General features: G+C 47.4%; 1 protein-coding gene across 2 annotated transcripts in view; it reads right to left on the bottom strand.

Annotated features, from left to right (window-relative positions):
- VIPR2 (vasoactive intestinal peptide receptor 2) overlaps positions 1–19,692 on the bottom strand; it is a 96,048-nt gene that overhangs the window by 56,387 nt on the left and 19,969 nt on the right. For both annotated transcript variants that reach the window (XM_040984351.1, XM_040984352.1), the window contains exons 3-4: positions 8,002–8,109; positions 3,968–4,065 (exon numbers count right to left, since the gene is read on the bottom strand). In XM_040984351.1, coding sequence (XP_040840285.1) covers positions 3,968–4,065; positions 8,002–8,109 — 206 coding nt within the window. The remainder of the gene's footprint in view (positions 1–3,967; positions 4,066–8,001; positions 8,110–19,692) is intronic.

Raw genomic sequence — 19,692 nt, 5'->3', positions numbered from 1 at the left:
AGGAAATCCAATTCAAAGCACACATCTGCAGAGAAGGAGATGGTGAAGAGATGCATCATGGGAGTGTGGGAGAAACCCAGCCCACTCCCCTGGAGGCTGACCGGTGCTCGCAAGGCAGATGGATGCCCCTACTCGGGCAATTGCATGCCCACCTGTCCTGGCATTGCCTGGCAGTGTGTGCCATCACCTCATCTGCAAAGCTGGTCTCCAAGACAACCAAATATTCAAAGTATCTAAAGAGTGGAAAACACAATCAGGAAGGAAAACTACTCATTTTGGTTTCTTTTATATATTATTGTTTTATGATCCAGTTTAATAGGCACTCGCGTCTCCCCTCCGCCATTTTGGTTTCTTGCCATCACTTTCCTTCCATTAGCAAGGAATCTACATTTAGGATATCTGCAGCATCTTTGAAATGTTTAAATAAGCAGGGAAAGTGTTAGGCAAACTAGATGGAAAAGCTTCAGGGTTCACAGATGTCCTGGGCTTCATACAGGCAGGACTGGGTCAGGGCCCTTCGGAAGCACCCAACAGAATGGGATGAGTTTTCCAAGCAGTATGCCAGGGATACTTCCTGGGCTGTGACCAAGAGGTGTCAAAGAAGCCGGGGTCATGTGCGCCTTCTGAGGCCAGCTGAGTTGTCATCATGGACATTTAGCTCAGAGCAGAGGTCCACAGGAAATGTTCCTTCATGGAATGATTGAACAATGGATGCACGAGGGAAAGGATGAATGGACACCAGGCCACACCTTCTACAGGGACCTGAGCATGCAGCCTGGTCAGTCGTTGCTATGGAGGCCCCAGGACTCTGCCCACTGTTGGCATGGTTCCTGACACCCCACAAGGATCACCTGAGGTGAACGACAGATGTGTGCCAGCCACAGACATGGTGCCCATGCTCAGCATCTGGGCTCCATGGACGCTGGGATCTCAGCATCTGGGCTCCATGGACGCTGGGATCTCAACATCTGGGCTCCATGGACGCTGGGATCTCAGCATCTGGGCTCCATGGACGCTGGGATCTCAGCATCTGGGCTCCATGGACGGTGACCTCAGCATCTGGGCTCCATGGACGCTGGGATCTCAACATCTGGGCTCCATGGACGCTGGGATCTCAACATCTGGGCTCCATGGATGCTGGGATCTCAGCATCTGGGCTCCATGGACGCTGGGATCTCAGCACCTCCACCATCTGTCCACAGAAGCCCCGAGGTTCCTGCTCATGGAGGCTTTCTCTGCAGCTCATAAACACATTTGGCCACATTCTTAGCAGAACCAGGCCAGGGGATTCCCATGGTGAGACAGGCAGGATGCAACAGAGACATCATCCTCAGATCCAGCAAGCTGTCCCTGGTCCACTGAGAATCCAGGGTCCTCAGGACAGGGCTCAAGAACTCTTCCTTCTGCAGCAACGATCAGGCCAGCGGTCAGCACCTTACTCTCATTCCAAGCACACTTTCCTGCTTTGAGTAGATGAGATCACTGCACAGGAGTTATGCAACTGAAACCCACAGTGTCTCACACCCTCATCCCCTCTCCCAGACCCCAAAACATGTTCTTCATTCATACTCAACATGGATGGGATAGGGACTGGGCTCTGCAAAGGCATGTGAGGGGGGTAGCATCTGTCCTCTACTTTCTTAATGGGTCAACTGGGGTTGAAAGTGAGATGGCTACCAAAGCCACAGGCCCCAGTGAAGACTCCAGCCCGGCTCAGGGCTCCTGCTGTACTGCGCTGCTTTTCCGGGGGGACGCCCAGCCTTCCCATGTAGGAGCAGCTGGGCCTTATCTGTGGGATCTGAGAAATACAGAAGTAGACAGCACTAAACACATTGAGGCTGACCTGGGAGGCAGTCCCTGCGCCATGTGCAAAACAGGATGTGACTAACTTGCAAAACCTGTAGGATGCAAACAGACGCTCGAAGGATTTAGGGACAGGCAAGGGGTCAGGAACGCGTGGCACACAGGAGCCTCCAGTCACATCCTGCTGGACAGGGCCTGGCCTGGCACGAGGAGGAACATGCTTGCAATAGGCTGTCAACACTGTTGTCTACCAGTGCAGTTCTGGTGGCTTGCATGGCTCACCTCCTAGCCTCCCATGTGTCTTTGGGCATGTGTGGGTAGAGCTGATTAATCCTAATTTCCATTGCTGCACTTACCACACCACATCCCAGTTCATGGTGTGTTGGCTCGGAGGCAGCTCTGCCTGTGCCCCAGCAGGAATGGGTGCCACCCAGAGCCCCACTTACAAACCAAAGAGTGACAAGCCACCAAGAACATTAAACACACTTTTTGGGGGGATAACTAATGCCTGTGATTACACATAGCAGGAATAGGAGGCAGAACAAGGCACGCTGGGCTGCACAGTGCCTCATGAGATCCTTCCTATCAGGGCCTAAGAGGAAACTCCCTTTCCCACAGAAGCCTGGAGCAGGTGTTACCATGTGGCATCACATGAAACAGAACCTAGGGACTGGCCCAGAGCAGCATGCATGACCGGGAGTTCACAAGGCTCCCCTCTCCTCAAAGCTGAGGTGAAGGTTTGGGTGCAGCATCGTCCCCGTAAACTGCCCCTATCCCTCCAGGGCTGAGAGTGGCATGCGTGGGAGCCAGGGTCACTGACACCCAGGTGTGTTGGGTGCCCTGTGGCAGCATGTCCCTCCAGGGCTCTCCTACCAAGGCCTCCTGTGTGTCCCAAAAGGGCCAGCACCATCCTGGGCTGGCTTGCTCGCCCAGGTGCAACCCAACCCAGGGCTGGGGCCTTCTGCTCCAGCAGGAGTCAAAGCTAGCAGCACTGCTCTGGAGCCAGACAGATGAGGCCCCAGCCGCAGCTACACTGTGAGCTGGGTAGTAGGCCTTAGCACTTCTGTAATTTCCATTTTCTCCATCTGGGCTATAAGCTGTCTCATCAAGCCCAGGTGAGCAGCACAAAGGACTACTGCTATCAACCCTGCCATCCTTATGAGCCAATAATCAATAATTTGGGTACAAACATCTGGCCCTGTATTAGAGCACTCAGGGAAGAGAAAAAGGAATGTGGGGCAGTCCCAGGCAGAAGCTGCACTACCCATGTCACACACTCCCTTAGGGACTGGGAGGGCAGCGCTGCCAGGAGAGCAAGATGAGCTAGGGGAGCCTCAGCTACATGGGCAGATTAACTCATGTAGCATTTTACGATCTTGCAGAAGGAGTGTGTGTGTGTGTGTGTGTGCGTGCACACTTCCCCAGGCTCCAGAAAACCGCCCCAAGTCTCACACTTAACACCTGCTCAGGAAGATGTGTCTGCACACACCCATTTGCAGGTCGAATTGGTGCTCATATCCACGCAAGGCTGCCAGAACACATGCAAAGGAGCTAGAACACACACTCATCCACCACAACACACGGCTTTGGAAGATTCACACGTGGGTGGAACAGCCTTCTCTTTCCTGGGTTTATGTCAAAGGAACTGAAACCCGTATGGGGAAGAGGCGTTTGCACTCCCATGTTCATTGCAACATCATTCACAATAATCAACAGGTGGAAACAAAAAGTTATCCTAACATGTATTCCTTGGATGTACTCTTGCTGTTCTATTGATTCAAGAACTGCTGCCTATCTGTATGTCTTCTATTGACTTCTTGCCCCAGTTCTGGTCACACCTGCTGCAGGCTTCGGGCTCAGAACTCTCGGGATGCAGTGGAAAGCTGGTCTCAGCCTGTCCCGTCCACCATCAGGTGTTTCTTTACTATCTTCCAGACACACGGACAGCAGGTCAAGGACACTTGTGCTTCCCAGCCTCCAAAATGATGGAGTAGAACACCAATGCCAAACGCTGAACAGAAGGATCAATAGCAAGATTTCGCTTTCATCTGGAGAAGCTGTAGAGGACACGTAGTCCACCCTTGGCGGGAGGGGCAGATGCCGTCGGCCCTTCAGTACTGGGAAGTGCATTGTGACATCACGAGGGGCCACGCCAGGGACCTACCTTGCTCTCATCCTCAGAGTCACTGTAGCCACAGGCATCTATGAAATCTGGAAACATCTCTGACCAGCCATCACTTGTACAGTTTTTGCTTATGTTTCCTGGAAAGCAAAGTTCAAAAATGTCATCTGCAAATTCCTGAAAGGCGATGCTCAGAACAGCACTCTGTCTATGCTGAAGCCGGTGCTGCCTTAAAACACTTCTCAGTCCCACGATCAGAAGGAGCAAGGGCTGACATCGGCAAGTCCTTCCTCAGCCTTCTCACTGGGCCAGAGACACACTACAGGGTGCTGCCGGGGCCTGAGAGGGGCCAGTGCGTGCACTGTGCCGTAAGGTCATGCCAAGATAGAAGTTGTAATCTTAAGGGGGTAATTGCACATGTAAGCATTGATGTTCTGTGGCAGGAGCCAATTCTTGACACAGACTCTCATATTCTGTTACCATGAGACAGCTATGCCCAAGCTCTGATGGCTGAGTCTGTCTTACTAGCCCCCAGCTTCACACAGCTTCTTCCCCCAGGCCAGCTCTTCACTTTTCACAGCCCATGAAAGAGGTACAGGGTGGCTCCACTTGCTCACTGATACTGGAGAAAATGATTGTGGAATTTAGATTTGAAGGATATATAAACGAAAGGCACCCATGATCATACAATCCCATTGTTTGCTCCCTAGATCATTCACAGTGATAATCAAGTTCCACATTATGTGTCCCTAGCAGGTGTCCCTAACAGGAGACAACAAGGAATGGTAAGTGACAGTACGGGAAGGAAGGGAACAAAGGCTACATTATCCCAAGCCAACCACACCTCGGAGCAGCCCTCCCTGTAGAGCCAGTGGTGCTGGGAGTCTTGCACACTCCCTGCCCTTGGCCCAGCCGACTTGGCACCTATGTCTGCAGCAGCTGCCCTAGGTCTAAGGTCAGCACGTGCCCTCTCCTGTGTGATGGCTTCTTTCTTTTCAGGGCAAAGGCAGATTCCATTGGCCCTTCAATTCCACGTTTAAGAGATGGAGAAAAGAAGGTTCTGAAGGTTCAGTTACCGTCAAGTTGGAGAGTCAGGTTTCCTGGTCCCTAAACCTTGCAACTTCTTCATGCTATGGTGTCCTCCATGGTCACATGCTCTGATTAGTCAGGGCATCGGGGGCAAACCCTATTAACTTTGTGTTGGTGACAGGCTCACATAATCCATGCCACATTGGATGGTGGAGGTGAGGGACAGGCACCACCACTGCAAGTCTGCTATATCCTCCGCTGAGGTCCCCTGGGAGTCCTGGGAGCTGCCCCTCACTCCGTGTATGTTTGTAGGGGGGAGCTGTTGTGGACACAGCCTTGCATGCCAGGTTAGCAGATGGACACCATGGGGCAGTTCCATCAAAGGCAGAAAGTTCAGTGAGGAGCATAACAGACCCGAGCTGTGAACACTGCCTCCCGGATCAAAAGTAGGTGCCATCCATACAGTGCTGTCTGCCCCCACCTCCTTCTGCCTTCTCTCCCTTTTCTTTCTGCACACAAGTGGTTCCCCGGCATCCTGCAGAAGATGGGAGCAGAAAGTGACCAAAGACCCCAGCGTCCAGCCCAGGCCATGAGAGAACACACCTGCCATGTCCCAGCACCACAAAGTCACTGTAGGATCTGGAGGAGAAGCTGCCACTGCATTGGGGCATGAAGACAGTGGAGCAAGTGCCAGGCACTGGTTGCCATGACGATGTACCACGCTACCTGTCACTATGCCACCATACGTCATTTTTCTGAGCTGGAGAGAAAACGGGTTTTTACTAGAGTACAGGTCTAAGCCTCGCATCCCTGCATTTGTGGGCTGAGGTCATCCTGAGCGTGTACCATAATCCAGTTTTCTCTGCAGCTTCTGTGAGAAAGAGGAACAGCTGTCTAGTGTGTAGCAGCATTAGACTGGAAAGCACCACACAGAGGCCAAGCCCCACATGTAATTTCATTTCAGGAATCCCAACCTGTCCCTGAAGAACTGTGTCCTCTGAGGCCTCAGCCCCTGCAGCACTAAGCCAATGCCAGCCCTGCTCAGACACAGGCCTGCTAAGTCATTGCAAAAGTTGCTATCTTCTTGCATCAGAGATGACTCTCCATGCAGACAGGGATACACAAGAATGCTCCAGAAGGTTCATGAAAAGATGCTATCAAAGCTAACTTTAGGGGTTGGTGCTGTGGTATGGTAGGCCAAGCCTTTTTGTGCGGTGCTGGTATTTCGTATGGGTATTAGTTTATGTCTCAGCTCCCACATTTCCAATCTAGCTTCTCCTCACTAATAGCCTGGGGGAAACAGTGGACAACGGCTCAAGTGCTTGGGTCCCTGCACCTATGTGGGAGACTTGGCAGAAGCTCCTGTCTTCTGCCTTTGGCTCAGCTCCGGTTCTAACTGTTGCACCCATTTGGGGAGTAGAGCAACAGAAGATTCCTCTCTCTGTCTCTCTCGGGTCTCTGTCTCTCCCCTGCCTCCATCTGCCCTATCTGTTTCTCCTGCTCTGTAACTCTGCCTTTTGAATAAAAATAAATTCTTTACAAAACACAAGCTTATTTGGGTGCAGCCTTTTTTTGAAATCCACGCATCATTGCTTTTTATTCAACAACTTCCATGAATAACCTGACAAACTTCCTATTTGATGACAGTCTGTAACTGTCACCTCACAGATGACATATGTGGTCAGTTGAAAAAGCAGAAACAAATACGCTTTGGATTATCTAGTTGTAGTTTCCCAGTTGCAAGGAAACTCCGCAAACGCCATCACCGTAAAGAAGTGAGAAGCATTTAACCTCAAACAGACAGGAAACTGAATTTTCCCAATTTTCCCAATGAGGGCCCATGACTGGTTCAAAGCGGAGACTGGGAGTGAACACCTGGGGCTGGAAACCCAGATGTTTCCCATCTGGCAGAGCCTAGGCTCAATGCCGCAGCCAGACGGTCCAGAAACTGTGGGTCTGGTGTCTGCCAGTGTGAAAATTGCCAGGCTGCTGTGTACTTTCTGGAAGCATTTGGAACCACACGTCCAACCAGGAAAAGCTTGAGTCCATGCCAATTCATTTGGAATTTCCAGGGGGAATAGCCCAAGTCATTCAGCAGAAATGCAACTGATCAGAAGGGATAAATTTCCAAGGTCAGGCCCTCAGCAGTAACTCAGGTGGTAACTTGCAGATGGCTGGGGATGCCAAGGCAGGCCTGACACAGCCTTCAGCCTTTCTGGATAAGGAAGGAACTCAGGGGTGAGATGAAATATTCGTTTCTGAATCTCCTCTGCTTTTCCCCAGCGTTGACTGCATTGCATTGTCTTACAACAAGTGTCCACCTTCAGCCTCCTCTGCCAAGACACCGATGAGCTCTCCATGGCTTCTTTCCCTGCTGCATCTTCAATGTTCCTAGTACAGATCTTCACGTTAAGGAAATCTAGATCACTTAAAACCACAAAGCCACAATCACAATGAGCTGAGATGTACAAGTTCACTTGAGAGCGCGCATCCTGGGTGCCCAAGCGGCACATTTCCAGTAAGACTAGTCTAGTTACACGGGGTGGGCAGTGGATAATAAAGTCAGCTCGGTAGCTGCTGCTGCTCTTGCTGGCTGAGGCTTCCCTTAGGGTGTCAGGTCTCCAGGAAGCCATGCTGCTTTCACTGGCCTCAAACTCCGCTCCTGGGGATGTCCCCTGTGAGCTTCGGGAGACTTCACAAAGTCCAACAGAGCCTTCCTTGGGCTCCTTTCCTCCCCCCTACTCCCGCCTGGCCCATGCTTGGGGTGCTTGGATTTCACTGTCTCTCCTCCCGAGTGATTGTCACAGGGTTCTCTTCCATGGTGTCCTACTCTCTCCTACTTGCTTTGAAGTGCATGGTATCCTCCTGCTCCTTAAAACCCCGTGCTCACCCCTGCGTAGCCCAGCTGTTCCCCCGACTCTACCTAGCAGCAGGAGGTGTCAAGGACAGCGATGGTCCTGCCTCTTGCCACCTTCGTGCACAGAGCCAACATTTCCAGATGCAAGTAGCCTGGGAAAGGCCAGGGAGCCAGCATCCACAGACAGTACCTGGTTTGCTGTAGAAATTGCTGAACACCTTTGGGCAGGGCACCGTGACGGTCTCTCCCACGTCCGCAGGTCGCCAGCACGTGATGTTGTCCCAGACACCGCTGCAGGCTGCAGGGAGAGGCAGAGTAGGTAAAGCCAGGCACACACATGCAGCTTGCGGGATAAGATCCCATTTGTTGAAATGCTATGCAAACAGAAAAACAATCCCTCAGGTTCCTTTTTCTGTGAAACACACTTGTACCAACGCTAAGCCTGAGAATATAGCTTGTGTGATCATTTTAATTAGCTGTGGAGAGATAAGCAGATCTGTCAGGGCAAGTATTCAAATAATTCAAGGCATGCCATAGTTTTAAAGACTATTTTATCTTTTTTTAAGAAACAAAAAGATTGTATTTATTTGAAAGGCAGAAGTTACAGAGAGAAGAGACAGAATCTTCCATCTACTGGATTATTCTCCACATGGCCCTTAATAGCTGGAGGCAGGTCAGGCCACAGCCAGGACACTAAAACGCCTTCTGGGTCCACTGTCAGGTGGCAACAGCCCAAGCATTTGGATCATCCTCCACTGCTTTCCCAGTAGAGAGCTGGGCAGGAAGTGGAGCAGCTAGGAGTTGAGCCTGTGCCCATATGGGATGTTGGCATTGTGGGTCATGGTTTTATGAGCTATGCCACAGCGCCAGCTCCTCAAGTTTTACTTTAAACACATAAATACTAATATACTTATAGAGTACAGTATGTTTATTTTAAATATTTAAAAAAAAATTGATGATGTTTACATGGTTGATCAGGGTGGGAAGGATCAAGGGTTAGGGTAAAGTGGGTGTGGTTATTGTTTCCAAATCTTCCATTTCTTTTTCCTGTATCTGGGGGGACCAAAAAGATAAAGGGAAAAGCCATGCACAGTCTCCCACTGCTCCAGCACTGGGGAGTGGGGAAAGGTCACTCAATATCAACGCAGGGTCCCAATGTGACACACTCTCCAAGGATTCTGCCTGTGTGGTTTTGCTATTTCTGAAAGGCTGTTGTTCTCGCTGATCCAAGGACGAGGAAATCCTTCCAATATCCATTGGCTGACATAGTTGACCTAGAGTCTCCATTCGCCCCAGTTTTTGCTATCATCATTTGGCTGGGGTGGTAGTTGTCCAATTTTCTCTGTTCTCCTTTCTCGGCTATGGTACCAGATGTCCTCTGCAGGCTCCAATGGACTGCCATCTCCTCCATGTGCATCAAGGCCAGCCGTCTGCTGCTCCATCTTTTCCACTGAAGAGGATGAGTTTCTGCAGGCAGGCTTAAGGACCCAGGCCAGGTGATCTTGGCCCCACCAGATCCCCCACCTCCCGGGGCTCACAGACCTAGAAACCACCATGCAGGTGGGCCCAAGAACCCCCTTCCCCCAGGGCTCACAGATCCAGCACCCACCATGCGGGCAAGTACAATGTGTCTTGACATATGTATGTATTGTGAGATGATCGAATCAGGCTAATAAGCATATCCATAACCGAAAATACTTCTTCTTTTCTTCGTGGTGAGAGACTTTAAAATTCTTTTGAAATGTACATCCTGTTGCTATTACTTGTACAATGGTCTCTGAACTGTGCAGTAAAATTACCAGGCCATACAGCTCTGCTCTAGTGGAAATGCTGAATACTCTGACCAATACATCCCGCTTTCCATCCATACCTTTGCTATTTAAATTCCAGTAACGCACTCACCTGAGCAAAAACTAACATAGAAGCAACCACGGCTTTCCTCTGTGCCATCAATACCTGCACAAATGTTGCACAAACGCATCATAGACAGTATCCAAACTTCCGGTTTGAATGCAGGAGCATTTGACTTCCAGCAACATGGCGCTGTCTCTGAAAGTTGGCCATACTCCACAGTTTGCAGAAGAAAGCACTTTCTAAATGTTTTTTTTTTTAATATAAAACCCAAAATATGTTCACTGTGAAAATTCAGTTACATAAACCCATACATTATGCCTTTACCCCTTTAAAGAAAACGCTGGTTTTCCTTAAACATGTTGCAAATGAGTTGCTGAATATAAGATAAAGCTGAAAAGACCCAGGTGTGTGCCTAAAGGGCTCGTCAGGTGCACACAGCCCTGGTGAGGCGAGCAGGCAACTGAAGTGGCAGCACCAGGCGGGAGCCCGGCTGGCCACGTGAATAACTCAGGCGCTAAGCAGAGGATGGATGGTGAGATGCGTCAGGGCTGGGCTCCCAGCGGGGCATGAAGACAGACAAGAACGTGATGCTGTACAGACTTCCAGGGAAAACCCCGCAGGCACGAAGGAAAAGGTCAGCAGACCTTATAAAATACCCACATCTGACGGCTTGTTGCTGGCTGTTTGGAAGCTCGACTCTCTTCGCTAGAAAACGACCAAATTTCTGCTTTAATAATAGTCATGCCTAAGGACCAGTTATTTTAAAAAAGGCTGTAGTCATGCTTGAGACAAAGTGTGTCCTAGTAATTGCTTTAAGCCTTCATGGCAAGATGTCAAGCGCGTGTCATTTCAGGTCATCTTCTGATCACAGCAGGATCCAGTTTGGCTCAAGTAGCTGAAGTTTTCATTGGTCATCCTCATCTGCCCCTGGTTGTTAAGTAAAGTCTTCCCTTTATTTGTGCCCTTATTGCAACCCACGTACGAGGAATGTGCTAGAAGCTGTGAGGCTATAAACAGACTGGAGAGGTTTATGCTACTGACACGGCAGTGGCTGAGAGAGGAACCAAGGAGGACGCTCGCAGCAGCAGAAGGGTGGCCCACAGTGTCTTGGGCAGGGAGTGGGTGTGGGGCTGGCAGGCTGGGAGTGAGGTGCTTATTAACACAATCAGTCCCTAAGAGGTGCACTGTTTGCAGTGGGATTCTCTCTTTGGCTTCTCAAACCTCACAAAAAATGACATAGAAAGGCAGCACCGAGAAGGGTACAGACAGCTTCCAAACTAGAAAGACTGTGTGTTCCCTAACTGGGGGCACAGCAGCACCTGCCACCACAGCTGTAGGAGGCTAAGAAGCTGGTACTGCATACCAGGAAGTGCCAGGCTGCTGGGCACAGCAGCACCTTGCCAAGAAGATCCTATCCAAGTCTGAATTCCGAACAACAAGACCTTGGCCCTCTATCACCTCCCAGGTTTCTAGGACTCTGGAAGCTACATCCAAGCAACTTGGAAGAGCAGGACCTCCAGGAGGCCCAGGCTCAGCAGCCCCCACTGCAGAGCTCTGAGGAACAAGCAGAATGTTAGGTTGGCTTATGAGCTGCGTTGCCTCAGGGGTGTTTTGTGGTGGCTGCTCTGGTGCGTTAATGCTGATGGATAGAAAACTAAGCAATGGAAAGTGCGAAAATGGCTGTTTCAGGCAAGGCAGCAAGGAAGCGCTGCTTCTTAAAGGATTCCACTGTGAGCGCCAAGACGTAAACCAGAATGCATGGTAGGAGGCTGGTCCCTGGGTGTGTGGGTGATGAGGATGGACTGGGAAGAGGCATCTTCATATCCAGTAAGAAATTAATGGACAGTGATGTGAGTAGGAGACAATCCAGTAGTATAAGCATATTGATCAGAAATACAAAAACCAATGCCGGAGAAAGCACCTTGTACCCCAGGGGGAAGAATCAGGGGTGAGAAGGGTGGCCAGACACCTTGATCTCTGTTGAATGCCTTGTGGCACCTTTTGCTCTCTACAGCTTTGCTTTGTCTGAAGATGAAAAATTAGACTGTATTATAACATTGCTAAAACATTATTTCATATTTTTCAAAACATTGGACAGGTCGGGCCTGGTGCATTAACCTAATGGCTAAAGTCTTTGTTTTTCATATGCCGGAAACTCATATGGACACTGGTTCGTGTCTGTTCTGGCTGCTCCATTTCCTATCCAGCTCCCTGCTTGTGATCTGGGAAGGCAGCAGAGGATGGCCCAAAGCCTTGGGACCCCGCACCTGTGTGGGAGACCTGGAAGAAAATTTTGATTCCTGGCTCCTGGCTTCAGATTGGGTCAGCTTTGGCTGTTACAGCCTTTTGGGTATTGAATCAGCAGATAGAAGATCTTTCTTTTTGTCTCTCATTCTTTCTATAAATCTGACTTTCCAAAAAAATAAATAAATCCTAAAAAATAAAAATTGGACAAGTAAAAAAAAATACTGTGTGAGCAATCAGGTGCTGTTACAGATTGTGACAAGAAAGGGGATGGGGGGGGCAGTGATACTTCACACCCCAGGGCAGAGGACAGCAGGGACCAAGGTACTACCTACAGAACGGCCTCCCAGTGCCGAACAGCAGCTCAGCGATGAAGGCACGCGTGGGAGATAGAACTGTCTGGAAAGCACTGGATGGTCTGGGGTTTGTGAAATAAACAGCTACTTGTGTAGCTCTGAAAGCACCATCAAATGAAGAAGAAGAAAGAAGGAGGAGGAGGACAAGGAGAGGGAGAGACGGAGAAGATGGCGAGGGAGAGATGGAGAAATGGAGAGAATGGAGAGGGAGAGATGGAGAGAGAGGGGGATAAGGAGAAATGGAGAGGGAGAGATGGAGAGAAGGCGCGAAGGGGAAAAGAAGCAGAAGGAGCAGAAGAAGTAAATGTTCCCAGTTACAGATTCTGCAAGAGTTACTTGGCGAAATTCAGCAGCCAGTCCTTTTTACAAATCCCAAATAATGTAATATCATGAATTAACAGAATAGAAGAGGATATGCACTAAAAGCAGCAGCTAGTACTAGAGACATTTCCACACAGTGCACGGCTCCAACCGGGCCTATTCAGGGCTCAGGTGACTAGTGGTTTCGTTTAAATGGGATTTATAGGGACAGGCATTTGGCACAGAAGTAAAGACATGGCCTGGGACATGCACACCCTTATTAGTGAGTCCACACTCCCCATCCACACCAACTCCCAACTCCAGCTTCCTGTTTGTGTGCACCCCTGGAAGCAGCAGATGACGATTCAAGGGCTCGGCTTCCTCCTCTCCCCAGGACGGAGAACTGGACTGAGTTCCTAACTTCTGTTTTCAGTCTGGCTTATTACTGATATTGCTGGAATTTGGAGAGTGAACCAGCAGAAGGGGGAACGTGGGGACGTGTGCTTGTTCTCTCCTAGTCTCTCAAACATGTATGTGCGTGTGTATATGTGTGTGTATCTGCCGCACAAACAAAAAGGAAGACAGAGGACATAGTCACTAGTACTGCCCCCCAGTGTAAGTCAAGGACCATCTATACTTTCCAGCTTCGGGCAACCACAAGCCTCTACTGACCATTTAAATGAAATAAAATTGAATGCAATGATCAATTTGGTCTCTCAGTTGCAGTAGCCGCACTGCACAGAGCTGAGCTGCACAGCCACGCAGAGCTAAGAGTCATCACACTGGACATTTCCCCCAAATGGACACCTCAGTGGACAGCACATTCCTAGAGCCAGTCACAAAACAAGCAGGAAATAAACTTCACAAACTCATCTCGCTAATCAGGGCACTAAAAGCTCTGACAGAAAGCAGTGAGCCCACACTGATGCTGGAGGGAAACTTGCTCAGAAAGAGCAACCGATCGTCAAGGTCATGATTATCCCGGCTAAAAATGTCCTGAAAGCATTACCTAAAATGTCCATGAACAAATATGAAAGTGAAAGGCTTTTGTTAAAAAATGCATTTTCACTCATCACCCAACTCTTTCCTGTTAGTCAACAGGAAGAGCAAGTTCCTCCTCCCCATTTAAAGCAGCAGTATGTGGTTTGGGCTGGGCCTGAGCAAAGCACAAGAGTACACTTTAAACATCTTGTGGTAATTTAGAATATAAGAAAATGCGATGATTAAGCTTAGAATGCACAGGAAGGTCTTTCCTTGGCACAGGTGGGAGGGGCTGGCTGCAGGCTATATAAGGTCTGAGAAATTCTGTGGTCTGACTCCGCCAAGGCAACATAGGCAGACTTGCAATTCAGTAAGTCTGCTGCAGAATACTATTTAAGTTGATAATTTTATGTGGTCCCTGAATGGACTGATGCAATACATACCCAAGTGGTCACAGGCCAGACAAGAAGGGGGTCCACCCTGCTGCGCCTGGTCATGACCACTGGGTTTCTGAATCTTTCCTGTGTGAAGCACCCCCTGACATAGGAAAATTTCCATGTCTGAGTATTTAAACAGCGAGTGAATTTTAGTCTCTTACGAAGTCTTTCCAAACTGTTACAACTTTCTGTTTCACTTCTAGTTGTACAGTGCTTAGCAGTTTGCTTTTTCTAACTTCCGAAAGCGTAGGCATAGGTTTTTTCCCCCCCCATAGGATCCCTGCAGACACACTCTGTAATCCAGTAAGTAGCAGCCCTGAGAGAGGTATCCACATGTTTATAAAGCAGGCCGGCTCCCAGGCTACTGTTAGTAGGTCCTCCCGTCCTTTCCAAACAGCTTTCCCCTGTACAACCCAGGATCCTGTCCTTGTTCTGAGGTGGACAGTCCCGGGACCAGCACTGATCATGAGAACAAATAAAGGCTGCATGTGGGTTTCTGGTCACAACCTTGGGCTGGCAGGCTCTGGGCCCTCTTTCTAGAAGGTTCTTGTGTTGGAAAGATTGGCCCTGTGGGTGGATGGAAGTCCAGTGCAGCCATGGAAAAGAGCCACATGCAAGGGCAGGGAGATTCCCTTCTCCTCTAGCCTTGGGTTGGCACCAGCACCAGCTTCACATGGCTAATGAACGACCCAGCAGGTACAGGCAACACATCTAGTGAGACTGGCCACACAGCTATGGGAAATAAATGGTTGGTTTTGATTGGTTCCAGTTAAGTCACTGTATAGCCACACTTTCTAAGCAGGAACAAGCCCTACAATACTCCTTCCTGAGAAACCCAGCCACAGGAGCCAGAGGCGGTGGGCATCCCCAGAGAGACCTGCTGGTACTTTGTATGACAGCGTGGTTAGTGAGGTACACAGGACAAGCAGAGACGGCAGGGCCTGGTCAGTCCCTTACGGGTACGCCACTGAAGGAAACGTGTTTCTGGATATCTCACTACATTGCAGTGTAGATGGATTGACATTAGTGGTTAATTTCTTGTCTGCAAGGCAGTTTAGTCTCCTTGTAAATCATATGCTGGACTTAGTGGTTCAGAAATACTGACCCGACTTTAACGCAGCCTTCAACCCTCTCTGAACTCCTGTGGCACCTTCCATGGGATGCAACATAAGCAAATGGTGAAGGAATTTATGCACAGTGTGGACTTATTTATGAGCCAAGGAGTCAATGGATGGAGGACGTGTCTGTCCCATTAATGAAATTCCAAGGGACAAGGCTATAATTTCATTGTGTGAAATCCTCTAGCTGAAGGAGAAAGTGCTACTGGGTGGGGAGGAATCAGCCACAGTTAAAAGGAAACAATAATCCCTTTATACGGAAAGAACACATTTTCTTTCCCAAAATATCCCTAGGCAGGTTATAATTCTCACAGACAGAGATAAAGACATTATATTTGGCTGTGACTTTGGACTTATTTTCCTGTTATTTCTATGATGTAAATATCAATTAATTTTCAAGAGCTTGGATTTCTCTCTATATTATAATTTACTTGAGAAAGAGCTGTCACAAATATTTTGTCTTGTTTTCACAGCAGCTCCTGGGAGGAGTTCATTAAACAATGAAACATAAAGTTGCTTTTTTTGCAAGTTAAATAACATTGGCAAACATCCAGCTAGATTAGCTAAGATCTAAATAAATACAATCAGGGTTGAAAAGCAAGATTTGACAACCGACACCACAGAAATACAAAGACCTAGTACGACTTGTTATAAGGACTCTTATGAGTAGTTAGATGCAAACAAACTGGAAATCCTAGGGAAAAAAAAAATGAGAAAATTTTTGGGCAAATGTAACCTACGGAAATCAAACATGAAGACAGAAAACCTGAATAAACCGTTAGCACGTGATGAGATTGAATAAGTAATGCAAGTGTGGGCCCGGCGCGGTGGCGCAAGTGGTTAAAGGTCCTCGCCTTGCACGCCCGGGATCCCATATGGGCGCCGGTTCTAATCCCGGCAGCCCCGCTTCCCTTCCAGCTCCCTGCCTGTGGCCTGGGAAAGCAGTCGAGGACAGCCCAAAGCTTTGGGAACCTGCACCCGCGTGGGAGACCCGGAAGAGGCTCCTGGCTTCGGATCGGCATAGTATCGGCCCGTTGCGCTCACTTGGGGAGTGAATCATCGGACGGAAGATCTTCCTCTCTGTCTCTCCTCTCTGTATATCCGCCTTTCCAATGAAAAAATAATAAAAATAAATATTTAAAAAAAAATAAGTAATGCAAGTGTAATAATAACAACGGAAACCCAGGCCTGGATGGTTTCACTGCTGATTTTTACCAAACATTTCAAGAACATTTAACTCTATTTTTTTCTCAGAATATTTAAACAATTGAAAGTGCAAGAACCCTTCCGAATTTATTTTGCAAGGACAGTATCACCCAGACACCAAAATCAGATAAGAAACACAACAACAACCAAAAGATTGCACTCCAGTACTTAGAAGACTATAAACCTGAACGTTCTTAAAAAAAAAATACTAGAAAAGAGTTTAAACACATATCCAAAGTTCCTATACCATGATCGAGCAGCATATATAAACAGAATACAAGCAGGCATACAAAGAATGGTCCCAATATGCAAACCAGTGAAGTTAACACATCCATCAACAGAATGAATCGCAATAACCATATGAACATCATAACAGATGCAGAAAAACATTTTTATTAAAATTCAGCATCTCTCCCTGATAAGAGACTCAATAAATCAGGTACAAAGGGATGTACTGCAGCACAAGAAAGGCTGTACCTGGCAAATCTGCAGCCAACATCATGACCAATGGAGGACAGCTGAAAAGTGCTTCTAGGATCAGCAACAAAGCAACAATATCCACTTTCACCACTCTTTCCAACACAGTGCGAGATATCTTAGGCAATGCAGTGAGACAAGAAAAAGAAATAAAATGGGTCTTACAAGGAAATGAAAAAGTCGAATTCTTCTGTTTTTATATGACATATACATACAGGAAATCCTAAAAATCCCACAAAAAAACCTGTTGAAACTGATAAATGAATTTAGTAACGTTGCAAGACATACAATCAACATTAGAAAATACTCAGTAGAATCTTACGCACCAATAACAAAGTTGTTGATAGGTCAAGAAAGTCTACGCATAACAGCTACAAAGAAAACGAAGAAAATCCCAAGAATAAACTTGACAAAGGAAGAAGAATATTTCTGCAATGGAAACTGCGAAACATTGATGAAACAGATTGAAACAAAAGACACAGAGAAATGAAAAGTCACACCCAGCTTACAGATTAGAGGAACTAATATTGTTGAAATGTACATATTACCCAGAGTGATTTATGATTCAATGCAATTCCCATGAAATCATCAACAGCACTCTCCACAGAAATAGGAAACACTCATAAAAGTTTTATGGAGATATAAAAGACTTTAAACATCCAGATCTATCATGCGCAAAAAGAACATTGCTGGCAGCATTACAACATCTGACTTTAAAACATGCCAAAAAGTTATAGTAATCAAAATAGCCTGGTACTGGCATAAAAACAGACACATAAACAAGTGGAACAGAATCCAGGTCCCAGAAACAAATCCATTTATGTGGACTCAACTGATTTTTTACAAGAACAACAACACACATATTGGAGAACCGAAAGAAATCCCTCAAATAATAGGTGCTGTGATAACTGAATATTCAAACACAAAAGAAGGAAACTAGATTCCTCTCGCCATATACAAAGGCCAATTCAAAATAGATCAAAGACTTAAAGGTAAGACATGAAATGATGAAATTACTGCAGAAAACGTAATGGAAGCACTTCAAGACATTGGTCTGGGGAAATCATTTTTAAAAATGATCCCAAAAGTACAACCAACAAAAGCAAAAAATGTACAAATGGGATTATGTCAAACTTAAAAAGCTTTGGAACCACAAAGGAAACCACAAAGACAGTGAAGAGGAGAAACTATTGGTGAACTATTCATCCCAAGCAAGACTAAAGTCCACAATATATAAGGAACTCAACCAACTGAATAGGAGGGAAAAGAAATCCAGTTTAAAAATGGACAAATGATATGAACAGACATTTCTCCAAAGAAGATGTAGAACTGGCTAACAAGGATAGGAAAATAATATTCAACCCCACTAATCATTTAGAAAACTCAAAGCAAAACCATTGTGACTCTCACCCTAGTTAAAATGGCTATTATCAAAAAAGCAAACAGCAGCAAACCCTGGCAAGGACACAAAGACAAGGAAAGGCTCACGCACGGTTGGTGGAAATGCAGTTATGATGGAAAATAGTCCTGAGGTTCCCCACAACTCTAGAAACCCGATCCAGCTCCCCCACGTTGGGGTACAAGGCCAAAGGAATGACATTTGTCACAGAAGCTCTTACACTCTTAGTTACAACCACTATTCCCAAAAGCCATGATAAGAAATAAATGCAGGCATCATTCAATAGGTGAATGGACCAAGAAATTGTGGCACGTACACTCAATGGAATATCATTCAACCATTAAAAGAATGAACGCTTGTCATTTAGCAGAAATATGAGTGGAACTGGAAGACATCCTAAAGTGAAATAGACCAAGTGCGTAAAGACATGCTTTCATTTAGAGGTGGAAGTTAGTGTATTAGAGAGGCAGAGTGTGTAATAATGGGTGCCAGGGCCTGGGGTCAGGATGGATGAGAGGAGGTTGGGGAGAAATGGCTAACGAATCTTGGGGTGCAGTGAGTAGGGCCTTCTCATGTTTTACAGCATAGAAGATAACCGTGGATGACAACAGCCAGCTGTATATTTCAAAATTGGTAGTAGAAAGGATTCCGAGTGTTTGCAAAACAAAGAAATAATAGACACCAGATGTAATGGATCTGTCAGGTACCCTGGTCCGCGCTCTAGGCAAGTTACTGAAATGTTACCCTGTGGCCTGTGTTGTGGTGCAGCAGCTGATGGTGCTACCTGCAACACCAGCATTCCAAACGGGTGCTGGTTTGAGTTCTGGCCCTGGCTATTTTGACCATCTTCTTTCTACCTCTCCTTCTTTCTCTGTAACTCTCAATTTCAAATAAATCAATCATTAAAATGTCACCAGGGACCTGATACACATGCACAATTACCAACTGTCAGTTAAAAACCAAAATAATGATAATCAACCACTGAAATAACGCATTCAAGTGTGTTTCCCAGCACATTAGGCAAGGGTGAGCAATACAGTTTGCGACGGGTGCTGTGACCGACTCAGCAGGTAGGGAAACGAGAGCGGCTAGGGATGGGATAAACCTCATCATCTCAGTTTCTTTCTCTAGGTGAAGAGTGGGCAGCCTGCTGCAGGACACTTAAGTGCTACAGGGAAGGTGAGAAATAAAGCTTTCAGGCAATGTGAGGGGCCGTGTGCCGCCACCAACATCTACGAGTAAATACGCCCAATCATGTCCTCCAGCCAAAAGGTGAATTTCAGTTTCAAGTCGCAGAAGTGAGATAGAGCAGGAACGTCTGTAAGGCACCGCCAGCAAGCTCAAAGCACCCAGAGTCAGGCTTGGTGACTCAACAACTCGCTCATGCAACATGGAATAGCTGCTGTGGACCTTGTAGATGCTGCTGCTCTACCAGATACCTGCAGTGGCTGCAAGCTCCACTCCCTACTGCCTCTGTTCCTGTGATAACTGCCAGGATTCTTCCAGAAC

This window comes from Ochotona curzoniae, unplaced genomic scaffold, assembly GCF_017591425.1.
Source record: "Ochotona curzoniae isolate NIBS_2020 unplaced genomic scaffold, NIBS_Ocur_1.0 contig_4105, whole genome shotgun sequence".
NCBI lineage: Eukaryota > Metazoa > Chordata > Mammalia > Lagomorpha > Ochotonidae > Ochotona > Ochotona curzoniae.
The sequence above is the reverse complement of the archived record's forward strand: the minus strand, read 5'-3'. Positions and strand labels throughout refer to the sequence as shown.